The following is a 27,569-nucleotide window of genomic DNA, read 5'->3' on the forward strand; positions in this document are numbered from 1 at the left end:
TAAGTCTACTTGTAAACAATAATAAAGATTATTATTATAAAGCACACTTACACAATTCTGAATATCTTTGCTGCTCTATAATGAGATGATGTGGCAACAGCTTATATGGAATAGTAAATGTAGCTCATCCAGGGCAGGGAGACAGGGCAGCAATACCAATTCACAATAGAGGTCTGTGGCACACTGGTAGTGTTTCTACCTGTGGGTTTCAAGTTCCTGCCAGGACCTGTAAGTCGTATTGGAAGGAGTGTTCATGGTGCTCTTCAACAGACTAACAATTATTAGGAATCCTTTCAACATTCCCCCACTCTCCCCCAACAAAAAGTATATGCACATGTACTTGTGAATACCTGTGAACACTGATCGCTCATACGCAGGGCAGAGCAGAGGTGAGATGAATAAAGCTGCTTCCCAGCCTCACTTCCAGAGACCATCCCACCCATCCACCCTCATCGCCTCACTGAGACCTCTCCATGCTGTCACCCTAATAACCTGTTTGAATGAGGCTAGCAGTTTGTTACATGGCACAATCTAACGTCCTGGTTCACTTTCAGAAACACAGAAATCACACAATGATATCAAAATGCCAATAGCCAGTTATGTGCCAACAAACAAATTAATTCTAAGAGAAAGTGATCTGTTATAACCTGAATGTACATAACAGGCAAGGCTACAAACTATTGGTAGAGTGCGAAAAGGCCATCACCTACCACCCATCCCCCCCACAGGTTTACTCCACACATCTTCCCTTTAATGCTTTGCTTTGAAAGTTATATATTGACTTTTTTTTCCTGAGATGGTTTGGTCATCTCAAATTACGGGATATTCACTGCCACAAAGGTTCGACTTTGCTGAAACGTTCTTTATACTTGCCTTATTAAAAAAAGTAACTGGCACATCACAAGTGCTTCTTTGTTGATGGTGGGAGACTGGAAGTTGGGGATGATCAAAGTGAGAGCAAAAAACCCTGGATTCTATCAAAAAACCCTGACAGCTTGGAAGAAGGAACGAAAAGACAGAGAAATACACAAGCTACTCAGTGTTCAAAGAAAAAAAAATTAACATTGCTGTTTTTGGCAATAAGACCATAAGAAATAGGAACAGGAGTAGCCATTCGGTCCCTCGAGTCTGCTCCACCATTCAATAGGATCATAACTGATCTGACATTCCTAACGTCCATTTTCCTGCACTTCCGCATAACCAAACAGAAACAAAAGGCAGGAAGGGAGAGTGTGTAAAGCATGACCAGAGAAAGCAGGGCAGAGAGCAAGGAAGGTCTACATTAAACTGCATTTATTTCAATGCAAGGGGCCTGACGGGCAAAGCGGATGAACTCAGGGCATGGACGGGCACATGGGACTGGGATATTATAGCTATGACTGAAACATGGCTAAGGGAGGGGCAGGACTGGCAGCTCAATGTTCCGGGGTACAGATGCTATAGAAAGGATAGAACAGGAGGTAAGAGAGGAGGGGGAGTGGCGTTTTTGATTAGGGAGAACATCACGGCAGTACTTAGAGGGGATATATCCGAGGGTTCGCCCACTGAGTCTATATGGGTGGAACTGAAAAATAAGAAGGGAGAGATCACCTTGGTAGGACTGTACTACAGGCCCCCAAATAGTCAGCGGGAAATTGAGGAGCAAATATGTAAGGAGATTACAGATAGCTGCAAGAATAATAGGGTGGTAGTAGTAGGGGACTTTAACTTTCCCAACATTGACTGGGACAGCCATAGCATTAGGGGCTTGGATGGAGGGAAATTTGTTGAGTGTATTCAGGAGGAATTTCTCATTCAGTATGTGGATGGACCGACTAGAGAGGGGGCAAAACTTGACCTCGTCTTGGGAAATAAGGAAGGGCAAGTGACAGAAGTGCTAGTGAGGGATCACTTTGGGACAAGTGACCATAATTCCATTAGTTTTAAGATAGCTATGGAGAATGATAGGTCTGGCCCAAGAGTTAAAATTCTTAATTGGGGCAAGGCCAATTTTGATGGTATCAGACAGGAACTTGCAGAGGTAGATTGGGGGAGACTATTGGCAGGCAAAGGGACGGCTGGTAAATGGGAGGCTTTTAAAAATGTGTTAACCAGGGTGCAGGGTAAGCACATTCCCTTTAGAGTGAAGGGCAAGGCTGGTAGAAGTAGGGAACCCTGGATGACTCGAGATATTGAGACTCTGGTCAAAAAGAAGAAGGAGGCATATGACGTACATAAGCAACTGGGATCAAGTAGATCCCTTGAAGAGTATAGAGATTGTCGAAATAGAGTTAAGAGGGAAATCAGGAGGGCAAAAAGGGGACATGAAATTGCTTTGGCAAATAATGCAAGGGAGAATCCAAAGAGATTCTACAGATACATAAAGGGGAAAAGAGTAACTCGGGACAGAGTCGGGCCTCTTAAGGATCAACAAGGACATCTATGTGCAGAGCCACAAGAGTTGGGTGAGATCCTGAATGAATATTTCTCATCGGTATTCACGGTGGAGAAAGGCATGGATGTTAGGAAACTAAGGGAAATAAATAGTGATGTCTTGAGAAGTGTGCATATTACAGAGGAGGAGGTGCTGGAAGTCTTAAAGCGCATCAAGGTAGATAAATCCCCGGGACCTGATGAAATGTATCCCAGGATGTTGTGGGAGGCTAGGGAGGAAATTGCGGGTCCCCTAACCGAGATATTTGAATCATCGGCAGCCACAGGTGAGGTGCCTGAAGATTGGAGAGTGGCGAATGTTGTGCCCTTGTTTAAGAAGGGCAGCAGGGAAAAGCCTGGGAACTACAGACCGGTGAGCCTAACGTCTGTAGTAGGTAAGTTGCTAGAAGGTATTCTGAGAGACAGGATCTACAAGCATTTAGAGAGGCAAGGACTGATTCGGGGCAGTCAGCATGGCTTTGTGCGTGGAAAATCATGTCTCACAAATTTGATTGAGTTTTTTGAGGGAGTGACCAAGAAGGTAGATGAGGGCAGTGCAGTAGACATTGTCTACATGGACTTTAGCAAAGCCTTTGACAAGGTACCGCATGGTAGGTTGTTGCAGAAGGTTAAAGCTCACGGGATCCAGGGTGAGGTTGCCAATTGGATTCAAAATTGGCTGGACGACAGAAGGCAGAGGGTGGTTGTAGAGGGTTGTTTTTCAAACTGGAGGCCTGTGACCAGTGGTGTGCCTCAGGGATCGGTGCTGGGTCCACTGTTATTTGTGATTTATATTAATGATTTGGATGAGAATTTAGGAGGCATGGTTAGTAAGTTTGCAGATGACACCAAGATTGGTGGCACAGTGGATAGTGAAGAAGGTTATCTAGGATTGCAACGGGATCTTGATCAATTAGGCCAGTGGGCCGACGAATGGCAGATGGAGTTTAATTTAGATAAATGTGAGGTGATGCATTTTGGCAGATCGAATCAGGCCAGAACCTACTCAGTTAATGGTATGGCATTGGGGAGAGTTATAGAACAAAGAGATCTAGGAGTACAGGTTCATAGCTCCTTGAAGGTGGAGTCGCAGGTGGACAGGGTGGTGAAGAAGGCATTCGGCATGCTTGGTTTCATTGGTCAGAACATTGAATACAGGAGTTGGGACGTCTTGTTGAAGTTGTACAAGACATTGGTACGGCCACACTTGGAATACTGTGTGCAGTTCTGGTCACCCTATTATAGAAAGGATATTAATAAACTAGAAAGAGTGCAGAAAAGATTTACTAAGATGTTGCCGGGACTTGATGGTTTGAGTTATAAGGAGAGGCTGGATAGACTGGGACTTTTTTCCCTGGAGCGTAGGAGGCTTAGGGGTGATCTTATAGAGGTCTATAAAATAATGAGGGGCATAGATAAGGTAGATAGTCAACATCTTTTCCCAAAGGTAGGGGAGTCTAAAACTAGAGGGCATAGGTTTAAGGTGAGAGGGGAGAGATTCAGAAGGGCCCAGAGGGGCAATTTCTTCACTCAGAGGGTAGTGAGTGTCTGGAATGGGCTGCCAGAGGTAGTAGTAGAGGCGGGTACAATTGTGTCTTTTAAAAAGCATTTAGATAGTTACATGGGTAAGATGGGTATAGAGGGTTATGGGCCAAGTGAGGGCAACTGGGACTAGCTTAATGGTAAAAACTGGGCGGCATGGACTGGTTGGGCCGAAGGGCCTGTTTCCATGCTGTAAACCTCTATGATTCTAACCCTTGATTCCCTTACTGATCAAAAATCTATCTCAGCCTTAAATATACACCAGGGACGGGATTCTCCATTTCTGAGACTAGTGTTGAGGCCGGCGCAGAATTTGTGGAGTTCCACGACAGCAAAACTGGCGCAGCACCAGCTACTGTTAAGGGGCTAGCACCGGCGCCATGTGGAACACAATCAATTCCAATGAGAAATGGCGGGGAATTCGCCAGTTTCGCGATTGACACTCAAGAGGCCGACAAGCTGCAGCTGCATAGACACACTTCACACCCCAAACACACACCATCCCAGCCAACAAGATGGCAGCAAGACGCGAGGCCCCACGCTTCAAGGATACCGAGCTGGAGACCTTCCTGGACGCAGTGGAGGAGAGGTGGATGACCCTGTACCCTGGTCCGGGAGGGAGGCTGCCAGCCGCTGCCATTCACCGTGCGTGAGCACAGCTGGCAGAGGTGGTGAGCGCGATGGCCAACACTGTCCGGACCGGCCAACAGTGTCGGAAAAAATTGCAAGGCCTCCTCGTGGGGGCCAGGGTGTGTAGGCAGCACTGTGCCCCTGGCACTAACCCCTGTCCCACAGACCTGCAACCCTACCTGCCCCCCAAACCAGATGGTGGCATAACCCCAACCCTGCTGAGTTGCGGTTCCCCGTGACATGAATGTCAATTCTCCCCCCACTCCAACACCACCCTCACCCCCACTCAACCCTCACCCCCGCCCTCACCCTCACACCATCCTCAGCTCCACCCTCACTCCCACATCACCCTCGCCCTCACCACCCCCATTCCGCCCCCGTCCTGTGGTTTAATCTTGTGTCTTGCCTTGTGTCTTGCAGGACCTGCTGGAAATAGGGCGGGCCCCTCTGGTGTCCCCCGCCCCCAGCCAAGGCCACAGCCCGAGCCCCTCCATGAGCAGAGGTGGTGAGCGCTTGGCGTGGCTGGATGACCTGATAGGGCTTTTGCGTCTCAAGTCGGTTAAGTTTATCATGAGAGGGTGAATGAAGGGTTTTACCACAGATGGTGGCCATTTATAAGAACTTTAAAGAGCTCGTCACTGTTAGCTGTTGGGCTGGTTGGGGGGACTTAGTAACTAAGTTTTACTGTTGTAAGGGAAGAGGGGGATGGGGGAGGGAACTCTTGCTATTCAATTGTTATTCTGTGTTTTTGTAGGTTTTGTACTAAAATTGTTAAAAACTTTTACTCAAAATATTTCCAAAAATAAAAATAATCCTATATGTTTCAATGAGCTCACCTCTCATTCTTCAAAATTCCAATAAGTAGTGTCCCAACCCGTTTAACGTTTGCTCACAAGTCAATTCTTCCAAACTGGGGATCATCCTAGTGAATCTACTCTGAACCGCCTCCAATGAAATAATAGGTGGGATCCTCCGTCTCGCCGCACATGTTTTCCGGTGTGGCGTGCCCGCGCCGGCAGTGGGATCCTCCGTCTCGCCGCACATGTTTTCCGGTGTGGCGTGCCCGCGTCGGCAGTGGGATCCTCCGTCTCGCCGCACATGTTTTCCGGTGTGGCGTGCCCGCGCCGGCAGTGGGATCCTCCGTCTCGCTGCACATGTTTTCCGGTGTGGCGTGCCCGCACCGGCAGTGGGATCCTCCGTCTCGCCGCACATGTTTTCCGGTGTGGCGTGCCCGTGCCGGCAGTGGGATCCTCCGTCTCGCCGCACATGTTTTCCGGTGTGGCGTGCCCGCGCCGGCAGTGGGATCCTCCACCCCGGCAGCCGGCCAATAGGGTTTCCCATTGTGGGCACTCCCACGCCGTTGGGAAATCCGTGGGCGTATGTGCATTGCCGGTGAAATGGAGGATTCTGCGGACAGAGAATCCAGCCCAATGTCTTTCCTCAAATAAGTGGACCAAAACTGCTCACAGTACGCCAGATGTGGTCTCACCAGTACGTTGTACAGTTGCAGCTGACTTCCTGATTTTTATACTCCAATTCCCTTGAAATAAGGGCCAACATTTCATTAACTTTTCTGGTTACACACTGCACCCATGTGTTACCTTTCTGTGTTTCGTGCACAGGTACCCCCAAGTCCCTTTGTGTTGCAGCTTTCTGCGGTTTTCCTCCATTTATTTTTAACAATATTTTTATTAAACATTTGTCATTTTATACCAAAAATTTTAAAAAGTACAAAATATCCAAACAGCAACAATAAACTAAAAGAACAAAAACAATCCAGTAAACCAGCCCCCCTCCCCTCATTGTCTCTCCCCCCCCCCGCCCCAATAGCTAACAGTGACCAATTCCTTAAAGTACAATATAGACAGTTGCCAACTCTGGCAGAACCCCCATTACGATGTATTTGACCTTCTCGAGGCACTAGGTGACATCGGCAACCTCCAACTCATCAAGATTCGCCTTCAAGCAACTGGTGAGGTGAAGGCCAGGGCATCTGCCCCCGTCCGCAGCTCTGGCAGGCCCAATACCCCAAAAGGACAGGGTTGCAGCTCAATGTTCAAAATCACCAATATGGTGCTGAAATAAGAACCCCAAAAACCCACTAGTTTGGGATAGGACCAGAACATGTGTGTGTGATTAACGGGCCCTCTCAAACAGCGCTTGTACCTATCCTCAACCCCAGCAAAGAAATGGCACCTTCTGGCCTTAGTCAGGTGCGCCCTAAACAGTACCTTGAGCTGGATCAGGCTCAGCCTCACACAGGACGACATTGTATAAATCCTGTGGAGGGCCTCACTCTATACCTCTGCCTCCAATTTGGGCCCTAGCTCCTCCTCCCATTTGGCCTTCACCCTTTCCACTGAGACCAGCTCCTCCCCCAAATTCCATCCATATAGGACAGACGTGCTACCCTCTTCCGACCTTGCACAGGATAAAATCCTCTCCAGTAAGGTTGATGGTGTGCCACCGGGAATGTCGGGATTGTCCGTTAAACAAAACTTTGTACCTGGAGGTACTTAAAAGCATCCAAGCCCGAGAGATTTTCCTCCATTTAAATAATACTCTTCTTTTTATCACTCTTCCAAAATGAACTTCACATTTTCCCACATTATACTCCATTTGCCAACTTTTTGTCCATGTGTTTAACCTATTAATATCTCTTTGTAACCTGCTTGGATTTGGATTTGTTTATTGTCACATGTACCAAGGTACAGTGAAAAGTATTTTTCTGCGAGCAGCTCAACAGATCATTAAGTATATGAAAAGAAAAGGAAATAAAAGAAAATACATAATAGGACAACACAAAGTACACAATGTAACTAGATAACACCGGCATCGGGTGAAGCATACAGGGGTGTAGTGTTAATCAGGTCAGTCCATGAGAGGATCGTTTAGGAGTCTGGTGACAGCGGGGAAGAAGCTGTTTTTGAGTTTGTTTGTGTGTGTTCTCAGACTTTTGTATCTCCTGCCCGATGGGAGAAATTGGAAGAGTGAGTAGGCCGGGTGGGAGGGGTCTTTGATTATGCTGCCCGTTTTCCCCAGGCAGCGGGAGGTGTAGACAGAGTCAATGGATGGGAGGCGGGTCCGGGTGATGGACTGGGCGGTGTTCACGACTCTCTGAAGTTTCTTGCGGTCTTGGGCCGAGCAGTTGCCATACCAGGCTGTGATGCAGCCGGGTAGGATGCTTTCTATGGTGCATCTGTAAAAGTTGGTAAGAGTTTATGTGGACATGCCGAATTTCCTTAGTTTCCTGAGGAAGTATAGGCACTGTTGTACTTTCTTGGTGGTAGCGACGGTGTGGGTGGACCAGGACAGATTTTTGGAGATGTGCACCCCTAGGAATTTGAAACTGCTAACCATCTCCACCTCAGGCCCCGCTGATGCTGACATGGGTGTGTACAGTACTATGCTTTCTGAAGTCAATGACCAGCTCTTTAGTTTTGCTGGCATTGAGGGATAGATTGTTGTCGCTGTACCACTCCACTAGGTTCTCACTGGGGCTGGTTTAGCACAGGGCTAAATAGCTGGCTTTTAAAGCAGACCAATGCAGGCCAGCAGCGCGGGTTCAATTCCCGTACCAGCCTCCACGAACAGGTGCCGGAATGTGGTGACTAGGGGCTTTTCACAGTAACTTCATTGAAGCCTACTTGTGACAATAAGCGATTTTCATTTTAATTTCATTTCAATCTCCCTCCTGTATTCTGACTCATCATTATTCGAGATCCGGCCCATTATGGTCGTATCTTCAGCAAACTTGTAGATGGAGTTGGAACCAAATTTTGCCACACAGTCGTGTGTGTACAGGGAAGGGCTGGTTTAGCACAGTGGACTAAACAGCTGGCTTGTACTGCAGAACAATGCCAGCAGCATGGGTTCAATTCCCGTACCGGCCTCCCCGAAAAGGTGCCGGAATGTGGCAACTAGGGGCTTTTCACTGTTAACTTCATTGAAGCCTACTTGTGACAATAAGCGATTATTATTATTAGAATATAGTAGGGGGCTAAGTACACAGCCTTGCGGGGCCCCGGTATTGAGTACTATTGTGGAGGAGGTGTTGTTGTCCTCGAAAGTCGAGGATCCAGTTGCAGAGTGAGGAGCCAAGTCCTAGGTTTTGGAGCTTTGATATGAGTTTGGCTGGGATTATGGTGTTGAAGGGGGAGCCGTAGTCAATAAATAGGAGTCTGATGTAGGAGTACTTATTGTCGAGATGCTGTAGGGATGAGTGTAGGGCCAGGGAGATGGCATCTGCTGTGGACCGGTTGCGGCGGTATGCGAATTGCAGTGGATCAAGGTATTCTGGGAGTATGGAGGTGATGCGCTTCATGACCAACCTCTCGAAGCACATCATTACGACTGAAGTCAGGGCCACCGGACGATAGTCATTGAGGCACATTGCCTGGTTCTTCTTTGGCACCGGTATGATGGTGGTCTTCTTGAAGCAGGTGGGGACCCCGGAGCGGAGTAGGGACAGGTTAAAGACGTTTGCGAACACATCTGCCAGCTGGTCTGCGCAGGCTCTTAGTGCACGACCAGGGATCCCGTCCGGACCCGTCGCCTTCCGAGGGTTCATTTTCAGGAAAGTTTGTATCCCTCTTGCAACTTTTCTTTCCACCTATTTTTGTGTTGTCTGCAAATTTGGCTACAGTACATTCACTTCATTCCTCCAAGTGATTAATGCATATTGTAAACAGTTGTGGTCCCAGCACTGATCCCTGTGGAACCCCACTGGTTACAGGTCGCAAACCTGAAAAATAACTCCTTATCCCCACTCGCTGTTTCCTACCCATTAGTCAATTCTTTATCCATGCCTATATACTACCTCGAACACCATGGACTCTTATCTTATGACTTAACCTTTTGTGAGGTACCTTGTCAAACGTCTTCTGGAAGTCCAAATAAAACTGGCTCCCCTCTATCCACTCTGGTGAGACTTCCTCAAAAAACTCGAAATCATTAGATTATGATTTTCCAAATGTGCTGCTGATACTTCCTTAATAATTGATTCCAACATTTTTCCAACAATAGATGTTGGACTAATCAGCCTTTAATTGTCCACTTTTTGCCTCTTTCCCTTTTTGAATAAGGGTATCACATTGGCAGTTTCCCAATCCTCCAGTACTTCTCCAGAATCCAAGGATTAGTGGAAAATGACAACCAATGCATGGTAGTCTGTGGCTACTTCTTTTAGGATTCTAGGATGCAAGCCACCAGGGCCTGGGGACCTATCTGCCTTTAGCCCCATTAGTTTGTCTAATAATTTATCTGGTGATGGTGAAGATATTTAATTCCTTCCCCATATTCTTTAGTATTAATGGGATTTTGGGGGGGAATTAAATTTGAACCAGAGGACCAAAATTATAGGATGACTTTTGCACTTTGAGTTGAAAGTTAGCTGGACAAGACTGGAACACCTTGAGAGCTATGGTGATTCTAAGGAGGAAGTGATGCTCTTCAGTCAATGGGAAGATCCTATTGCATACTTGTGGAAACTAAATGCCACTTGTGCCATGTGAACTTCAATGCAGCTTGTGTTGCATGAGCTTTCGTAAAGGCTCAATTGGTAACATGCTGAACCCCCATTACCAAATTATTTTAAACATTTATAAAGTACCGGTTAGACCTCAGCTGGAATACTGTGCGCAATTCTGGAAGGACGTCAAGGCATTGGAGAGGGTCAGGGGATACTTTTTAAAAAAATGTAAATTTAGAGTACCCAATTATTTTTTCAAATTAAGGGGCAATTTAGCGTGGCCGAGCATGGTGGCGCAGTGGGTTAGCCCTGTTGCCTCACGGCGCCGAGGTCCCAGGTTCGATCCCGGCTCTGGGTCACTGTCCGTGTGGAGTTTGCACATTCTCCCCGTGTTTGCGTTGGTTTCACCCCCACAACCCAAAAGATGTGCAAGGTAGGTGGATTGATCACGCTAAATTGCTCCTTAATTGTAAAAAAAAATTAATTGGGTACACTAAATTTATTTTAAAAAAAGAAAGAAAAAAAATTGAAAAAAATATATAAATTTAGCGTGGCCAATCCCCCTATGCTGCCCATCTTTTGGGTTGTGGGGGCGAAACCCGTGCAGACATGGGGAGAATGTGCAAACTCCACACGGACAGTGATCCAGGGCCGGGATTCGAACCCGGGTCCTCAGCGCCGTAGGCAACACTGCGCCACCGTGCTGCCCTCGTGCAGGGGATACTTACAGGTAATGTACCAGGGATGGGGTACTTCAGTCCAGCTATGTGGAATGACTGAAGAAATTGGGTTGTTCTCCTTAGAGCAGAAAACATTTAAGTAGCAATTTGACAGAGGCATTAAAAAAATAATGAATGGATTCATAGCGTAAAAGAGAATCTGTCTCCAGGACCAGAAGGATCAGTACCAAGGACACAGATTTAAGATATTGACATAAGAACCAGAAGGGACCGAGGAAACCATTTTTTTCACAGTTAGCTGTGATCTGAATGTACACCGTAAAGGGTGGTGGAAGCAGATTCGATAGTTTAATTCAAAAGACAATTGGATAAATACCTGGAAGCAAAATCTTTTCCAGGGCTAATGGGGAGGAGCTGGTAGGTGGGATTAATTCAACATCTCTACCAAAGAGCTAGTACAAATACAATGGAATGAATGGCCTCCTCCAGTCATGAATCATCCTTCAAATCTATGCAATAGATGGATAGGCGGCAGATACCCAGTACCCTCTGCCTTTTCTTGCATCTTATAAAATACAGTTTTGTCCTCCACATGCGTACCTTCACCTGCTGGGTACACCAGAAGAAGCGTGGTCCTTCAATGTTGCGTAGTTCTGGGTCAGCACTCAGGCTTATGCAAATTTGGAAATAAATTGAACTATTTGGGATGCAGGTAAGTGATGCATTGGAAATAGTGTAAAGGTGGGTAACCACTGGGGTGGAGTTCGTGTAATATATGCATTTAGAACATTAGGTACTTTAATAATAATAATCTTTATTAGTGTCACAAGTAGGCTTACATTCACACTGCAATGAAGTTACTGTGAAAATCCCCCAGTCGCCACATTCCGGCGCCTGTTTGGGTACACGGAGGGAGAATTCAGAATGTCCAATTCACCTAACAGCACGTCTTTCGGGACTTGTGGGAGGAAACTGGAGCACTGGAGGAAACCCACGTAGTCACAGAGAGAACGTGCAGACTCTGCACAGACAGTGACCCAAGCCGGGAATCAAACCTGGGATCCTGGTGCTGTGAAGCAACAGTGCTAACCACTGTGCCACCGTGCCGTCCATCCTCAGTCCGAATTGGTTTACCCTGAATCCTCAGACTGTGACCCCTGGCTCTGGACACACCCACCATCGGGAACATCTTCCCTGCATCTACCCTGTCTAGTCCTGTTAGAATTTTATAAGTCACCATGGGGTCCCCCCCTCATTCTTCTGAACCCTGGAGAGAACAATCCTAACCTAGTCAATCTCTCCTCATATGACAGTCCCGCCACCCCTGGAATCAGTCTGGTAAACCTTCGCTGCACTCCCTCAAGAGCAAGAACATCCTTTCTCAGAAAAAGAGACCAAAACTGCACACAATATTCTGGGTGTGGCCTCACCAAGGCCCTGTATAATTGCAACTACACATCCCTGCTCCTTTACTTAAAGCCTCTCGAAAGATTCAGTAAAATTCACTTAAAAAGCATGCCTTTCGGGACTTGTGGGAGGAAACCGGAGCACCCGGAGGAAACCCACGCAGACACGGGGAGAACGTGCAGACTCTGAACAGATAGTGACCCAAGCCAGGAATAGAAGCCGGGTACCTGGCACTGTGAAGCAACAGTGCTAACCACTGTGCTAGCGTGCTGCCCAAAACAAACACCAACCATTCTAATCCCATTTTCCAGCACTTGGCCCAGCCTTGTATGCCCTGGGATCATGAGTGCACATCTAAATACTTCTTAAATGTTACGAGGGTCTCTGCCTCCACCACTCTTTCACAGTGGCAAGGATTGAGGGCTGAGGGGGGCATGCCTATGAAAGGAGGGTGGAGGAGGGGAAATGAAGGGTGGGGGGTGCTCAAGGCATGTAAGTAGGGGCATCTGGGAATTTGGGGAGGGTACCGTGTGGGGGCCCTGGAAGTGGGGGGGGGGGGGTAAGTGGGTGTGGAGGTGGGGGGCCTGAAGAGGGAGTACCACCAGGGACCTTATAGCGGGGTGTTCTCGCTTTGGGGGGGGGGGTAGTGCCCCTGTGTGGTGGGGGGTGATATTGTCCGTGGATAGCGGTGTGTGGAGGACCCACAAGCTCACAGAAATTGGCGCACCCTTTCATGATAGATGCTCCGCCATTTCTCACGATCATGGCTGATCATCCAACGCAATAGCCTAATCCTGCTTTCTCCCCATAGCCTTTATCCCATTCTCCCCAAGTGCTATATCCAGCCACCTCTTGAATCTATTCAATGTTTTAGCATCAACTACTTCCTGCGGTAATGAATTCCACAGGCTCACCACTCTGGGTGAAGAAATGTCTCCTTATATCTGTCCGAAATGATTTACCCTGAATCCTCAGACTGTGACCCCTGGGTCTGGACACACCCATCATTGGTAACATCTTACCTGTATCTACCCTGTATAGTCCTGTTAGAATTTTATAGGTTTCCATGATATCCCCCCTCATTCTTCTAAACTCCTATGAATATAATCTTAAATAACTCAATCTCTCCTCATACTTCAGCCCTGCCATCCAATGAATCAGTCTGGTAAACCTTCACTGTACTTCCTCCGTAAACAGAACATCCTTCCTCAGATGAGAGCAAAACTGCACACAGTATTCCAGGTGCGGTCTCACCAAGCCCCTGTATAACTGCAGCAAGACATTCCTGGTCCTGCACTTGAATCCTCTTGCTATGCTCCTCAACGACTCCCTTGGACTGATTTGTTCCCTGTAAGAATACTAGTCACGACGCCCTATGCTGCTCTTGTTTGGCCTTGTTCCGCATTGTAACCAATCTCGATTTGTTGATGCACCACTGTCAATGTACTCTGTCAATTATTCTTTTGTCTACTATGTACGCACTGTGTACGTTCCCTTGGCCGCAGAAAAATACATTTCACTGTATTTCGGTACATGTGACAATAAATATCAATCAATCAATCAATCAATGAAGGCCAACATACCATTTGCCTTCTTCGCCTACATGCTTACTTTCAGCAACTGATGCACAAGGATACCCAGGTCTTGTTGCACATTCCCCTTTCTCCAATCTGTAGCTATTCAGATAATATTCTGCCTTCCTGTTTTTGCTACCAAAGTGGATACCCTCGCATTTATCCACATCATACTGCATCTGCAATGCATTTGCCCATTCATTCACCTTCTCCAAATCACACTGAAGAACCTCTGCATCCTCCTTACAGTTCACCCTCCCACCCCCAGCTTTGTTTCATCTGCAAATTTGGAGATATTGGGCACGATTCTCCGAAATGGAGACAGAGTGTTTGCGCCGTCGTGAACGGCGTCGCGTTTCACGATGGTGCGAAACGGGCGCGGGCGCTACCGATTCTGGCCTCCACAGGGAGCCAGCACGGTGCTGGAGCGGTTCACGCCGCTCCAGCCTCCTTTCCCAGCTCCAAATGGGCGCCGCGCCAACCCGCGCATGCGCAGTTGGGCCGTGCCAACCCGCGCATGCGTAGGGGACTTCTTCAGCGCGCCGGCCCTGACGCAACATGGTGTGGGGGTTCAGGGGCCGGCTGCGTAATAAAATAGGGCCGGGGCTGGAGAGGCCGGCCCGCCCGATCGGTGGGTCCCGATCACGGGCCAGACCCCACCGGAGCCCCCCCCCCCCCCCGGGTGAAGGAGCGCTTTTCCCCGCCCCACAGGCCACCCCCCCCCGACCCTTCGCGCAGAGTTCCCGCCGGCAGCTAGCAGGTGTGAACGGCGCCGGCGGGACTCTGCCGTTTCCGCACGGCCGCTCGGCCCATCAAGGCCAGAGAATCAGCGGCCCGGCAGCGGACCGCGACGCGCCAAACACGTCGGCGCAAATGTCGCCGATTCTCCGCTCCTCGGAGAATCGCCTGCTGGCATTGGACCGGCGCCACGGGAAAAAATGGCCCGAACGGCGATTCTCCCATATGGCGTGGCATGGGAGAATCGCGCCCATTATATTGAGTTCCCTCATCTAAATCATTTGAAACCTGGGGTCCTAGCACTAATCCCTGCAGTACCCCACTAGTCACTACCTGCCATTGAAAAAAATATCCTTCTACTCTGAAGACGGATACAAAATACTTGTTCAAAATCTCTGCTATTTCCTTCTTTCAAATCAATGCTGGGTGACATCCCGGCCAACCTAATCCACACCCACACCCTTTTCATCAAGAATAACGATAATTGGAAAGAGATCAGGGGCGTCATTCTCCGACCCCCCAGAGGGTCGGAGAATGGCCGTTGGCCGCCGTGAATCCCGCCCCCGCCGGTTGCCGAAGTCTCCGAAGGGAGAAAAGTCGGCGGGGCGTTAATGTCGCCGCTGCCGCGGAGAATGTCACGGGTCTGCGCAAGGCAGCCGATTTTCGGCCTGCCGATATTCTCCCTTCCGGATGGGCCGAAGTCCCGTCGACGTGATGACCGTTCACGTCGACGTGAATCAAACCTCCTTTTCATCGGCGTGACCCTGTGCTCCAGGTTCGCGCCGATCAGCGTGGAGGTGAGTGACGGCCTGGGGGGTTGGCTCTGGGCAGGCGATGGCGTGGCCGCAGTCTGAATGCGTGAGGAGAGGTGTGTCTCGGCTTGTGTGTGTGTGTGTGTGTGTGCGGCGGGGGGGGGGGGGGGGGGGGTGGTTAGAATAGGCTGGGCTCCGGGGGAGTGCCGGGAGGGGGTCCGTGCCGGGGTGGAGGTTGGGGGGGGGGGTCTGTGCCGGGGAGGGGGATGGGGGGGTCCGTGCCGGGGTGGAGGTTGGGGGGGGGTCGGATGGGGGGGGTCCGTGCCGGGGTGGAGGTTGTGGGGGGGTCCGTGCCGGGGGGGGGTCCCTGCTGGGGAGGGGGATGGGGGGGTCCGTGCCGGGGTGGAGGTTGGGGGGGGGGGTCCGTGCTGGGGAGGGGGATGGGGGGGTCCGTGCCGGGGTGGAGGTTGGGGGGGGGGGTCCGTGCCGGGGTGGATGTTGGGGGAGGGGGTCCCTGCTGGGGAGGAGGATGGGGGGGTCTGTGCTGGGGTGGAGGTTGGGGGGGGGGTCCGTGCCGGGGAGGGGGATGGGGGGGTCCGCGCCGGGGTGGAGGTTGGGGGGGGTGTCCCTGCTGGGGAGGGGGATGGGGAGGTCCGTGCCGGGGTGGAGGTTGGGGGGGGTTCCCTGCTGGGGAGGGGGATGGGGGGGTTCCTGCTGGGGAGGGGGATGGGGGGGGTCCGTGCCGGGGTGGAGGTTGGGGGGGGGTCCGTGCCGGGGGGGGTCCGTGCTGGGGAGGGGGATGGGGGGGTCCGTGCCGGGGTGGAGGTTGGGGGGGGGGGTCCGTGCCGGGGGGGGGGTGTCCGTGCTGGGGAGGGGGATGGGGGGGTCCGTGCCGGGGTGGGGGTTGGGGGGGTGTCCCTGCTGGGGAGGAGGATGGGGGGGTCTGTGCTGGGGTGGAGGTTGGGGGGGGGGGGTCCGTGCCGGGGAGGGGGATGGGGGGTCCGCGCCGGGGTGGAGGTTGGGGGGGGGGGGCAGTCGGTGCCGGGGTGGAGGTTGGGGGGGGGGGGTCCCTGCTGGGGAGGGGGATGGGGGGGTCCGTGCCGGGGTGGAGGTTGGGGGGGGGGGTCCCTGCTGGGGAGGTGGATGGGGGGGTCCGTGCCGGGGTGGAGGTTGGGGTGGGGGTCCGTGCCGGGGGGGGGGGGGGGGGTCCGTGCTGGGGGGGGGGGGGATGGGGGGTCCGTGCCGGGGTGGAGGTTGGGGGGGGGTCCCTGCTCGGGAGGGGGATGGGGGGGTCCGTGCCGGGGTGGAGGTTGGGGGGGGGGGGGGGGTCCGTGCCGGGGGGGGGGGGGGTCCGTGCTGGGGAGGGGGGTGGGGGGGGTCCGTGCCGGGGTGGAGGTTGGGGGGGGGGGTCCTTGCCGGGGAGGGGGATGGGGGGTCTGTGCCGGGGTGGAGGTTGGGGGGGGGTCCCTGCTGGGGAGGAGGATGGGGGGGTCCGTGCCGGGGTGGAGGTTGGGGTGGGGGTCCGTGCCGGGGGGGGGGGTCCGTGCTGGGGGGGGGGGGGGGGGATGGGGGGTCCGTGCCGGGGTGGAGGTTGGGGGGGGGTCCCTGCTCGGGAGGGGGATGGGGGGGTCCGTGCCGGGGTGGAGGTTGGGGGGGGGGGGTCCGTGCCGGGGGGGGGGGGGGGGGTCCGTGCTGGGGAGGGGGGTGGGGGGGTCCGTGCCGGGGTGGAGGTTGGGGGGGTGGTCCTTGCCGGGGAGGGGGATGGGGGGGTCTGTGCCGGGGTGGAGGTTGGGGGGGGTCCGTGCCGGGGTGGAGGTTGGGGGGGGGGGGGTCCCTGCTGGGGAGGGGGAGTCCGTGCTGGGGTGGAGGTTGGGGGGGGGGGTCCGTGCCGTTGTGGAGGTTGGGGGGGGGTCCGTGCCGGGGAGGGGGATGGGGGGGTCCGTGCCGGGGTGGAGGTTGGGGGGGGTCCCTGCTGGGGAGGTGGGTGGGGGGGTCCGTGCCGGGGTGGAGGTTGGGGTGGGGGTCCGTGCCGGGGAGGGGGATGGGGGGTCCGCGCCGGGGTGGAGGTTGGGGGGGGGGGGCAGTCGGTGCCGGGGTGGAGGTTGGGGGGGGGGGGGTCCCTGCTGGGGAGGGGGATGGGGGGGTCCGTGCCGGGGTGGAGGTTGGGGGGGGGGGTCCCTGCTGGGGAGGTGGATGGGGGGGTCCGTGCCGGGGTGGAGGTTGGGGTGGGGGTCCGTGCCGGGGGGGGGGGGGGGGGGTCCGTGCTGGGGGGGGGGGGGATGGGGGGTCCGTGCCGGGGTGGAGGTTGGGGGGGGGTCCCTGCTCGGGAGGGGGATGGGGGGGTCCGTGCCGGGGTGGAGGTTGGGGGGGGGGGGGGGGTCCGTGCCGGGGGGGGGGGGGTCCGTGCTGGGGAGGGGGGTGGGGGGGGTCCGTGCCGGGGTGGAGGTTGGGGGGGGGGGTCCTTGCCGGGGAGGGGGATGGGGGGTCTGTGCCGGGGTGGAGGTTGGGGGGGGGTCCCTGCTGGGGAGGAGGATGGGGGGGTCCGTGCCGGGGTGGAGGTTGGGGTGGGGGTCCGTGCCGGGGGGGGGGGTCCGTGCTGGGGGGGGGGGGGGGGGATGGGGGGTCCGTGCCGGGGTGGAGGTTGGGGGGGGGTCCCTGCTCGGGAGGGGGATGGGGGGGTCCGTGCCGGGGTGGAGGTTGGGGGGGGGGGGTCCGTGCCGGGGGGGGGGGGGGGGGTCCGTGCTGGGGAGGGGGGTGGGGGGGTCCGTGCCGGGGTGGAGGTTGGGGGGGTGGTCCTTGCCGGGGAGGGGGATGGGGGGGTCTGTGCCGGGGTGGAGGTTGGGGGGGGTCCGTGCCGGGGTGGAGGTTGGGGGGGGGGGGTCCCTGCTGGGGAGGGGGAGTCCGTGCTGGGGTGGAGGTTGGGGGGGGGGGTCCGTGCCGTTGTGGAGGTTGGGGGGGGGTCCGTGCCGGGGAGGGGGATGGGGGGGTCCGTGCCGGGGTGGAGGTTGGGGGGGGTCCCTGCTGGGGAGGTGGGTGGGGGGGTCCGTGCCGGGGTGGAGGTTGGGGTGGGGGTCCGTGCCGGGGGGGGGGGGGGTCCGTGCTGGGGGTGGGGGGGATGGGGGGTCCGTGCCGGGGTGGAGGTTGGGGGGGGGGTCCCTGCTTGGGAGGGGGATGGGGGGGTCCGTGCCGGGGTGGAGGTTGGGGGGGGGGGGTCCGTGCCGGGGGGGGGTCCGTGCTGGGGAGGGGGGTGGGGGGGTCCGTGCCGGGGTGGAGGTTGGGGGGGGGGGGTCCGTGCCGGGGAGGGGGATGGGGGGGTCTGTGCCGGGGTGGAGGTTGGGGGGGGGTCCGTGCCGGGGTGGAGGTTGGGGGGGGGGTCCTTGCTGGGGAGGGGGAGTCCGTGCTGGGGTGGAGGTTGGGGGGGGGGGGGTCCGTGCCGGGGTGGAGGTTGGGGGGGGGGTCCGTGCTGGGGAGGGGGGTGGGGGGGTCCGTGCCGGGGTGGAGGTTGGGGGGGGGGGTCCGTGCCGGGGAGGGGGATGGGGGGGTCTGTGCCGGGGTGGAGGTTGGGGGGGGGTCCGTGCCGGGGTGGAGGTTGGGGGGGGGGTCCTTGCTGGGGAGGGGGAGTCCGTGCTGGGGTGGAGGTTGGGGGGGGGGGGGTCCGTGCCGGGGTGGAGGTTGGGGGGGGGGGGTCCGTGCCGGGGAGGGGGATGGGGGGGTCCGTGCCGGGGTGGAGGTTGGGGGGGGGGGGGTCCGTGCCGGGGTGGAGGTTGGGGGGGGGGTTCCCTGCTGGGGAGGGGGATGGGGGGGTCCGTGCGGGGGTGGAGGTTGGGGGGGGGGGTCCGTGCCGGGGGGGGGGGGGGGTCCCTGCTGGGGAGGGGGATGGGAGGGCAAGTGAGTTGGTCCACCTGGCCAGGTGCCAGCCTCCAACAGTTGGACCCATGCGGTCCATGCCACCTGGCTGGGGGGAGGAGGGGATATGGGCAATGATGACATGTCGTTGTTCCCCTCCCCCCACCAGGCCGTCATGTTTTCAGATCATCCAGCGATGTTGGCCGCCGTGGCGGCAGCCGCTCATGTCTATGTTGCCCTGGATGAGGAGGAGGAGGAGGAGGAGGAGCGTGCCAGAGTGGCGGCGGAGGCTGCTGCAGAGGGGCAGGCGGCAGCCGCCCAGGCTGGAGTGACACCCGACCGACAGGACGAGGAGGGGGAGGAGGACGTCGCGGCCCCACGGCAACGGAGGCACCCGAGGGCGTCCCGTATGTACCGGCCCAGGCAGTCATACCAGGACATCACGGACCGGGAATGCAGGAGGAGACTCCGGTTGAGCCGGGAAACCGTGGCACACATCTGCCACCTGCTGGCACACCTGTCACCGCGTGGCACTGGCGGGGGACACCCTCTCCCCGTGTCCGTCAAGGTTACGGTGGCCCTGAACTTTTATGCAACGGGGTCATTCCAGGCACCGAGTGGGGACCTGTCCGGCATATCGCAGACATCGGTGCACCGGTGCATCCGGGCAGTGACAGATGCCCTTTATGCCATGGCGCACCGCTACATCCGCTTCCCCGTGGACCGGGCCAGCCAAGATGCCCGGGCCGTGGGCTTCTCTGCCGTTGCCGGGTTCCCCATGGTCCAGGGCGCGATCGATGGGATGCACGTCGCCGTGCGGCCACCTGCAGATAACAGGGCCGTGTTCACTAATAGGAAGGGGACCTATTCGATGAACGTACAGGTGGTCTGCGACCACCGCATGATGATCCTGCACGTCTGCGCCCGTCACCCAGGCAGTGTACACGACTCATTCGTGTTGTCGCGGTCATCCATCCCCGGCATGTACGAGGGACGCCATCCCCGGCTGAGGGGCTGGTTGCTGGGCGACAGGGGCTACCCATTGCGATCGTGGCTGATGACGCCTATACGGAGGCCACGCAATGAGGCGGAGAACCGCTACAATGATGCCCATGTAGCGACAAGGGGAGTGATAGAGAGGTGCTTTGGTGTGCTGAAGATGCGTTTCAGGTGCCTGGACCTCTCTGGGGGCGCCCTCCAGTATCGGTCAGATAGGGTCGGCCGCATCATTGTGGTGTGCTGCGTCCTGCACAACATAGCCCAACAGAGGGGCGATGTGCCGCAGGCAGAGGAGGGCGGAGTGGAGGAGCAGCAGGAAGAGGCGCAGTCCTCCCCAGATGAGGGGGATGGGGGTAATGGTCAGGGCAGACGGGGTAGACACAGGCGGGTGGCTGTCCACCGTTACCGGCTGGCCCAGCGGGCACGGGACAGACTGATAGACGCCCGCTTCACTGACTAGATGGGCGTGGGAATCGGATAGTATGGCCACAGACCGCACACCATGGCAACAGCCGACCACCCACACCCCCCCACTCATCCACCCACCCAGCACCCTCACCCCCCTCCCCAACCCCACCCCACCCCACCCGCATGCACACCACCCCCCCCCATTGCCGATCCACCTGCGGCACAACGGGCCGGGCTCACACAGTTGCGGGTGGACGCGTGTCAATCGCAGGCCATGGAGGATGATGACAACCCGCCCTGCGGTGAGCTCCTGGCTCTACATCGTTGGACTATGTCTGACCCATGGCCACAGTACCACCATCCACCCGGACCATCCCTGCATGCGGCTGTGACACTGCAGTGCACGGTCCCGTCCTCTGCCCGGGGGATGTTGATGGCGGCCCAGGGAGAAGGGGGCAGACTCACCTAGGGCTGAGGTAAGACCACCCCTCACACACACACTTGCGCTCAACGTACATGACACCCCCACACACTTTGGACAGAGCACAAAGGCAGCTTCTGTAGGTGTAACATTGACTTTAATAACCAAAGGAATTCATGCACGTGCCCTAGCCCCTAAAACTCATCTGTGCCCTGCAACCGTGCCAACTTACTCAGTGTCTAATTGTTTGGCCTTACGGGCCCTTTGACTACGTCTACATGGTTCCCCAAACGGTACAGCAGAACTGGAGGTGGACTCCTGTGATTCCTGCCCTCTGACACTGGATCCCTTTGGCGGCCGTTTTCTGGGGCGTCCTGGCCTAGATGGGCCAGGCTGCGGCCCGGGCGACTGGGATGGCGAGCTGCCAGCCTGTCCTGCCCGTTGCCCACCCGATGCACCTGGGACGGAAGGGGGGGAGTCCGAGGTGTCGCGGTGTACCGGGACCTCCCCTACAGAGGGAGCCGGGACGGACCACACCACCTCCTCCTCCCTCGGGGTGCCCGATGGCCCCCAGGCCTCTACATGGGTGGGGGATGCGAACGGACTGGCCATCCGACGCCCCCCCGACATCTGGCGCTGCCAGTCCTGGAGGCCCGTGCTGGTATCGACAGGGGTCTGCAGGTTTGCAGCCATGGAGCCCAGGGGATTGGCAAACACTGTCTGTGACAGTGCGACGCCGGGTCGCACATGGCCACTGGCGCCGATGCCCTCAGCGATGGCCTGCAGAGACTGGGCCATGGCCTGCTGAGACTGGGCCATGGCCTGCAGAGACTGGGCCATGGCCTGCTGAGACTGGGCTATGGCGTTGAGCGCCTCTGCCATCTGGCGCTGGCACTGGCTCATGGCCTCCTGTGAGAGGGCAGCCATTTCCTGGGCCACAGACGCCGCCTGCGCGGAAAGCCCCAGGCCTCGCAAACCGTTCCCCATGTCTGACACCGTCGCACCCATTGCCTCCACCGCGGACGCCACCCGTGCGGTGTCGGCCTGGGTGGCGCGCATGACTGGCACCACTCCCAGCTCCTGGACGCGGGTGGACTCCTCCACCTGCGACCGCAGCCGCCACAAGCCGCCCGTCACCCTCTTCGCTTGTCTCCGGGTCGGTGGTTGCATCGGATCTATGTGTGGGTGTGGTAACTCCAGGAACCCGGGATCCATCTGGGCGGCAGATGTTCACTTGGGCTGGGCAGCCCTCCGACCTCCCGGCCCCTCTGCTGCTCCTACCTCCACCTGCTGTACCGGGACGGCTGTGTTGTGCACACCAGTGAGTGTACCAGACGCCCCATCACTAAAGTGCCCAACCGAGGTGAGTGTTTCTGCGATGGTGGAGGGTGTTGGTGACAGCAGTGGCGTTGTGTCGTGCTCTTCGTCCCACTCTGAGTCCATGGCACTTTGGGGTGGGGGTTCGTCTCCACCCATCCACTCTGAGTCACTGTCCGGTATTTCGTCTTCCTGGGTAGTGCTGTCCCGGGTACTGCTGTCCCGGGTAGTGGTGTCCTGGGTAGTGGTGTCCTGGGTAGTGGTGTCCTGGGTAGTGGTGTCCTGGCTCGGATGTGACGGGGGCCTGTGGCTGCCCCCCTCATCGCTGGGTGGTCGGTCCCGCACGTGACGGGGGTGTCGTCTCCCTGTTGCTCCAGGTCTCTCCGTCTCCCGTGGTGTGCGAGGGGCATCCTGCGGGCGTCGCATGCTGGAGGGTGCGGGTCTCTCCATCTCCCGTGGTCTCCGAGGGGCATTCTGCGGGCGTCGCATGCTGGAGGGTCCGGGTCTCTCCGTCTCCCGTGGCCTCCGAGGGGCATCCTGCGGGTGGTCTGCATCTGCGGGGATGGGTGCCTGGACGTTTGGTCCTGCGATACACAATGAAGCATGCATGGTTAGACATCAGGCAGTGATCAGGTGATACGGGGGAGGGGGATATAGGGGAGGGGGGATATGGGGACGGGCTGTCGGTGGCTCACTTGCTACTACGCCCCCTACCTCTGCATCAGCAACCTCCCGGTCCTCAGGTCCGCCAGCCAGTTCCAGGGCCCTTTTCTCGTGTTCGGTCAGTGGCCTTTCATCAGCGGGGCCTCCTCCAGTCCTCACATGCTCCCTATTGTTGTGTGCGCGCTTCTCCTGTGGGGGGGGGGGGGTGGCAGGGGTAAAAGGCAACAGTGTTAGGCAGGTATATGAATGCACGCCATCGGTTGCGTGTGCATTGCTGAGGTTAAGGTTAGGGCTGGATTCACTTGGGGATATGGGGGATATGGGGGAGGGGGGATATGGGGGAGGGGGGGATATGGGGGAGGGGGGATATGGGGGAGGGGGGATATGGGGGAGGGGGATATGGGGGAGGGGGGATATGGGGGAGGGGGGATATGGGGAGGGGGGATATGGGGGAGGGGGGATATGGGGGTGGGGGGGATATGGGGGAGGGGGATATGGGGAGGGGGGATATGGGGAGGGGGGATATGGGGAGGGGGGATGTGGGGGAGGGGGGATATGGGGGAGGGGGATATGGGGGAGGGGGGATATGGGGGAGTGGGGGATATGGGGGAGGGGGGGATATGGGGGAGGCTCACCCTGCCTGCTCTGACGAGGTCGTTCACCTTCTTGTGGCACTGGGTGCCTGTCCGTGGTGTCAGGGCCACAGCGGTGACGGCCTCTGCCACCTCCCTCCACAGACGCCGGCTGTGGTGTGGGGCAACTCTGCGGCCGTGCCCGGGATACAGGGCGTCCCTCCTCTGCTCCACCGCGTCCAGGAGCACCTCCACATCGCGTGACTCGAACCTCGGGGCTGAGCGGCGGCCAGCCATCCAGTCGGGTGTTGTGGTCGGGTGGGGGGGAGCAGCGCGGCCTTATGAGCCGGCTCGCCGTGCGGCGCGTATAACGCTGCACGGCGTGAACCACTGCGCAAGCGCAGATCCCGTTACGTCGCTGCTAGCCCATTTCGGGCCGGAGACTATCGACCCATTTTTCCGACGTGACGCAAGTCGGATTTGCGCCGTTTTTTGCGCCGATCGGCGGACTTTCCACCGATAACGGAGAATCTCGCCCCAGGAATGGGAATTCTGGCTGGCATTACTCTTTTCTCTGTTCTGGAGCATGAGGCAATTTGAATTGTCCTCATACCAGTCCAAGTTTAGATCGACTAATTCAGTACATGGCATTGAACCACTTACCTTTCTGGACTGTATGGCCAGGTTTAACACGAGGCTCATCAGCTTAGCTATCAGGAAAGGTTACTTCACTAAAATTCTCCTATTTAGATTTCATACCAAGTATAATCTGCATTACATGGTCCATTCTGAGTCACAACTCTGTGGCTTCACTTACCTCACGTAGACACATGTAGATAGGGCACACAAGTACAAGGAAGGGCTCTCCTCCATTGCTTCGCATTATTCCAAAAACTTCACAGAGAAATGTGATGAATCCAAGCCAGTGCTCTACGTCTGTTTGCTGCAGATCATCCCGCACCGTGAAATCTTTCTAAATCAGGGAAAGACAAAAGGAATGGAATCTTAAATTGCTCCTCCACCTCCTTTGGATATTCATCCTGGGCTTAGACTACCAACAAATGACACAAATTCTTTCATGTTTAAATATTTCTTTAAAAATTTTTTTTAGAGTACCCAATTCATTTTTTCCAATTAAGGGGCAATTTAGCGTGGCTAATCCACCTACTCTGCACATCTTTGGGTTGTGGGGGCGAAACCCATGCAAACACGGGGAGAATGTGCAAACTCCACATGGACAGTGACCCAGAGCCGGGATCGAACCTGGGACCTTGGTGCCGTGAGGCTGCTGTGCTAACCACTGTGCACCGTGCTGCCCCCATGTTTAAATATTTCTGAATGAGTAAACAGGGAAAGAGAGGTTGGAGAAAGTGAGAGAGAGCAGGTGAAAAATCAAATGGATGAGCGCGTGAGAAAATGATGTAGATAAAAAGATGCAGTGAGAAAAATGAAAGAGCAAAAGGGAGATGATAAAGTGAGATGAGGGGGAGGGGGGTACAAGAGACGGGAGTGAACGATCTCTGGTTCCAGAAGACATTAGTACAAGTTCAAAAGACATGCAGACAAGCTAAAAAGAACAGTTTTATGCTGGGGTTAGTGAGCAGTGAGGACTGCCCCAGAGGGCAGGTGGTGTGGATTTTATTTTCCAAGGGAGAATTAGATGCATAACTGAGGGAATGGGCAATGGAGGGGGTCATTGCTCGTCACCAATCAGATTAGACTGCACAGTCTGATCCTGAATGTTCCCAATTTCCTGTATGAATGAACAGATATTTGCACCTCATAAAAACTGACTAAACAATAAAATTGATGCTGTATTATTCTAAAAGTGCAAAATGGAATCTTCTGCCAGTCAGTTTGCTTTAATTTCCCCTTTCCATGAACAAACTGCCAGAGGATTGTTGGAAGCGTGTGACTTCAAATGCAAACTTTGCTGAAGAAATGGAGAGCCACCCATTTTGAAATTTCAAGGAACCTGTAATCATAGAAAACCTGGGATTTTTCTGGTGTTTGAGGGTAGACACTCTGTCCTTATAACAATGTCAAGTGCTAGTATTGTGCTGAAATAAAAATGTTTAAAATGCCCTACTTTAACTAAGGATCTTTAGTTAATACAGCACATACAAGAAAACAGGGAAAGGTTTATGCAGTGTCCACTTCAAACATAATTCACAAATGACTAAATGAATTTCACCGTCAAGTTTTGTTCCAGCTTCTCATTTGAGAAAGAGTAGAAATTACATTATTTATCAATGAGATTTCCAGAAGTTTTCTCGAGAGCTTTTAGGACAGGCAAGAGTTAAAATGATAAATAAGATGGAAGTATGAACAATACCATGCCGGTAACCAAGACAACGTGACTTTGCAGTGATCCTGAAAAGATACTAATTGAATTTGCCAGCAATAGGAACAGCATTTGTAGAAAACAGGGTCAGACACAAGAAAAAGACAAGGCACCCTTGAAACCACAAAATCCACCTTTTTAAATAACTTTGGCAAGACTTCAGTCTCTAATTGAATCAATCAGCTCAACTCATCTCATCTCCACAACATGGCCCTTTCAACATTGTACACTGTATGAACCCGGTGAGAAGACACGGGGATGGGGGAGGGGTTGGACGTCTTTCTGTTATCTGCAGACCCACAGAGGGTGATGGTGGCACAGTGATAAGGTCACTTGACTAGTAATCCAGAGTCCCAGGCTAGTGCTCTGCGGAAATGGGTTCACATCCCACTACGGCAGCTGGTGGAATTTAAATTCAATTAATTAATCAGGAACTAAAAGCTAGTCCCAGGAATGGTGACCATCGATTGTTTTGTTACGTTTCAAGCATTGCGCTGGTCAAGGAGACACAGCCTGAGTGAGTGAGACACAGACAGAGTGAGAATTTGGTAATTTGGTGCAGTGAGTTAATTCGGTGAAGAGTGGGAGAAGGTGCTTTTTCCCGACTGTTTTGTTCTCTCTCTTTCTTCGGGCCTAATTTTGGGAGCCGTTCGGAGGAGGAGGTGCAGTCTCTGTGAGTATAAAAACCTAACGGTAACTTCCTGTTTTCCATTTCCCCCCCCCCCCCAAAAGTGACGTCAGAGACAAGCTATGATCTGATTAGTTGATAGCAAATCTGCCCCAAATTTAAAAAAAAACACAGCTAAACTCGTAAACTTAAATTAAATTAATTAATTAGTGATGGCTGGTTAGGTGATGTGCTTGAGCTGCTTGATGTGGGAGCTGGCAGATCCCATTGCGAGCTGCAGCGACCACATCTGCAGTAAGTGTTGGCTGCTCGAAGAGCTCCGGCTCAGAGTTGATGAGCCGGAGTCTGAGCTTCAAACACTGAGGCACATCCGGGAGGGGGAGACTTACCTGGACACTGTATTTCAGGAGGCAGTCACACCTGTCAGAGTAAGTAGTTTAAATCCTGCCAGTGGCCAGGGGCAGCAGGGTGCGACTGCAAGTCAGGCAGGTAAAGGGAACCAGCAGTCAGGAACTCAGGAGCCTCAGCCTTTGACCTTGTCCAACAGGTATGAGGCACTTGCTCCCTGTGTGGATGGCGAACAGGGCTGCAGGAAGGATGAGCCAGCTGACCAAGGCACCATGGTTCAGCAGGCCATTCAAGGGGAGGGAGTAAATAGGCAAGTTGTAGTTGTAGGGGATTCTATTATCAGGGGGATAGATAGTATCCTTTGTGAGCAGGATAAAGGGTCCCGCATGGTATGTTGCCTGCCCGGTGCTAGGGTGCGGGACATCTCTGACCGGCTTGAAAGGATACTGGAGAGGGAGGGGGAGGATCCAGTTGTTGTGGTCCATGTCGGTACCAACAACATAGGCAAGTCTAGAAAAGAGGACCTGTTTCGAGATTATAAAGAGCTAGGATTCAAATTAAAAAACAGGTTCTCAAGGGTCATAATCTCCGGATTACTGCCCGAGCCACGTGCAAATTGGCATAGGGAGGCAAGAATAAGGGAAGTTAACACGTGGCTGAAAGAGTGGTGTGGGAAAGAGATGTTCCTTTTCATGGGACACTGCCATCAGTTTTGGGACAGGGGGGACCTATATCGTTGGGATGGTCTCCACCTGAACCGAGCTGGGACCAGTGTTCTGGCGAAAAGAGTAAATAGGGTGGTCAAGAGGACTTTAAAC

At 54.9% G+C, this 27,569-nt stretch overlaps 1 protein-coding gene across 3 annotated transcripts in view; it reads right to left on the minus strand.

The window, feature by feature from the left end:
* Positions 1 to 27,569, minus strand: part of ctif (CBP80/20-dependent translation initiation factor) — a 455,795-nt gene that overhangs the window by 42,919 nt on the left and 385,307 nt on the right. For all 3 annotated transcript variants that reach the window (XM_072497444.1, XM_072497443.1, XM_072497442.1), the window contains one exon: positions 24,249 to 24,404. In XM_072497444.1, the coding sequence (XP_072353545.1) occupies positions 24,249 to 24,404 (156 nt within the window). The remainder of the gene's footprint in view (positions 1 to 24,248; positions 24,405 to 27,569) is intronic.

This window comes from Scyliorhinus torazame, chromosome 3, assembly GCF_047496885.1.
Source record: "Scyliorhinus torazame isolate Kashiwa2021f chromosome 3, sScyTor2.1, whole genome shotgun sequence".
NCBI classification, from domain to species: domain Eukaryota; kingdom Metazoa; phylum Chordata; class Chondrichthyes; order Carcharhiniformes; family Scyliorhinidae; genus Scyliorhinus; species Scyliorhinus torazame.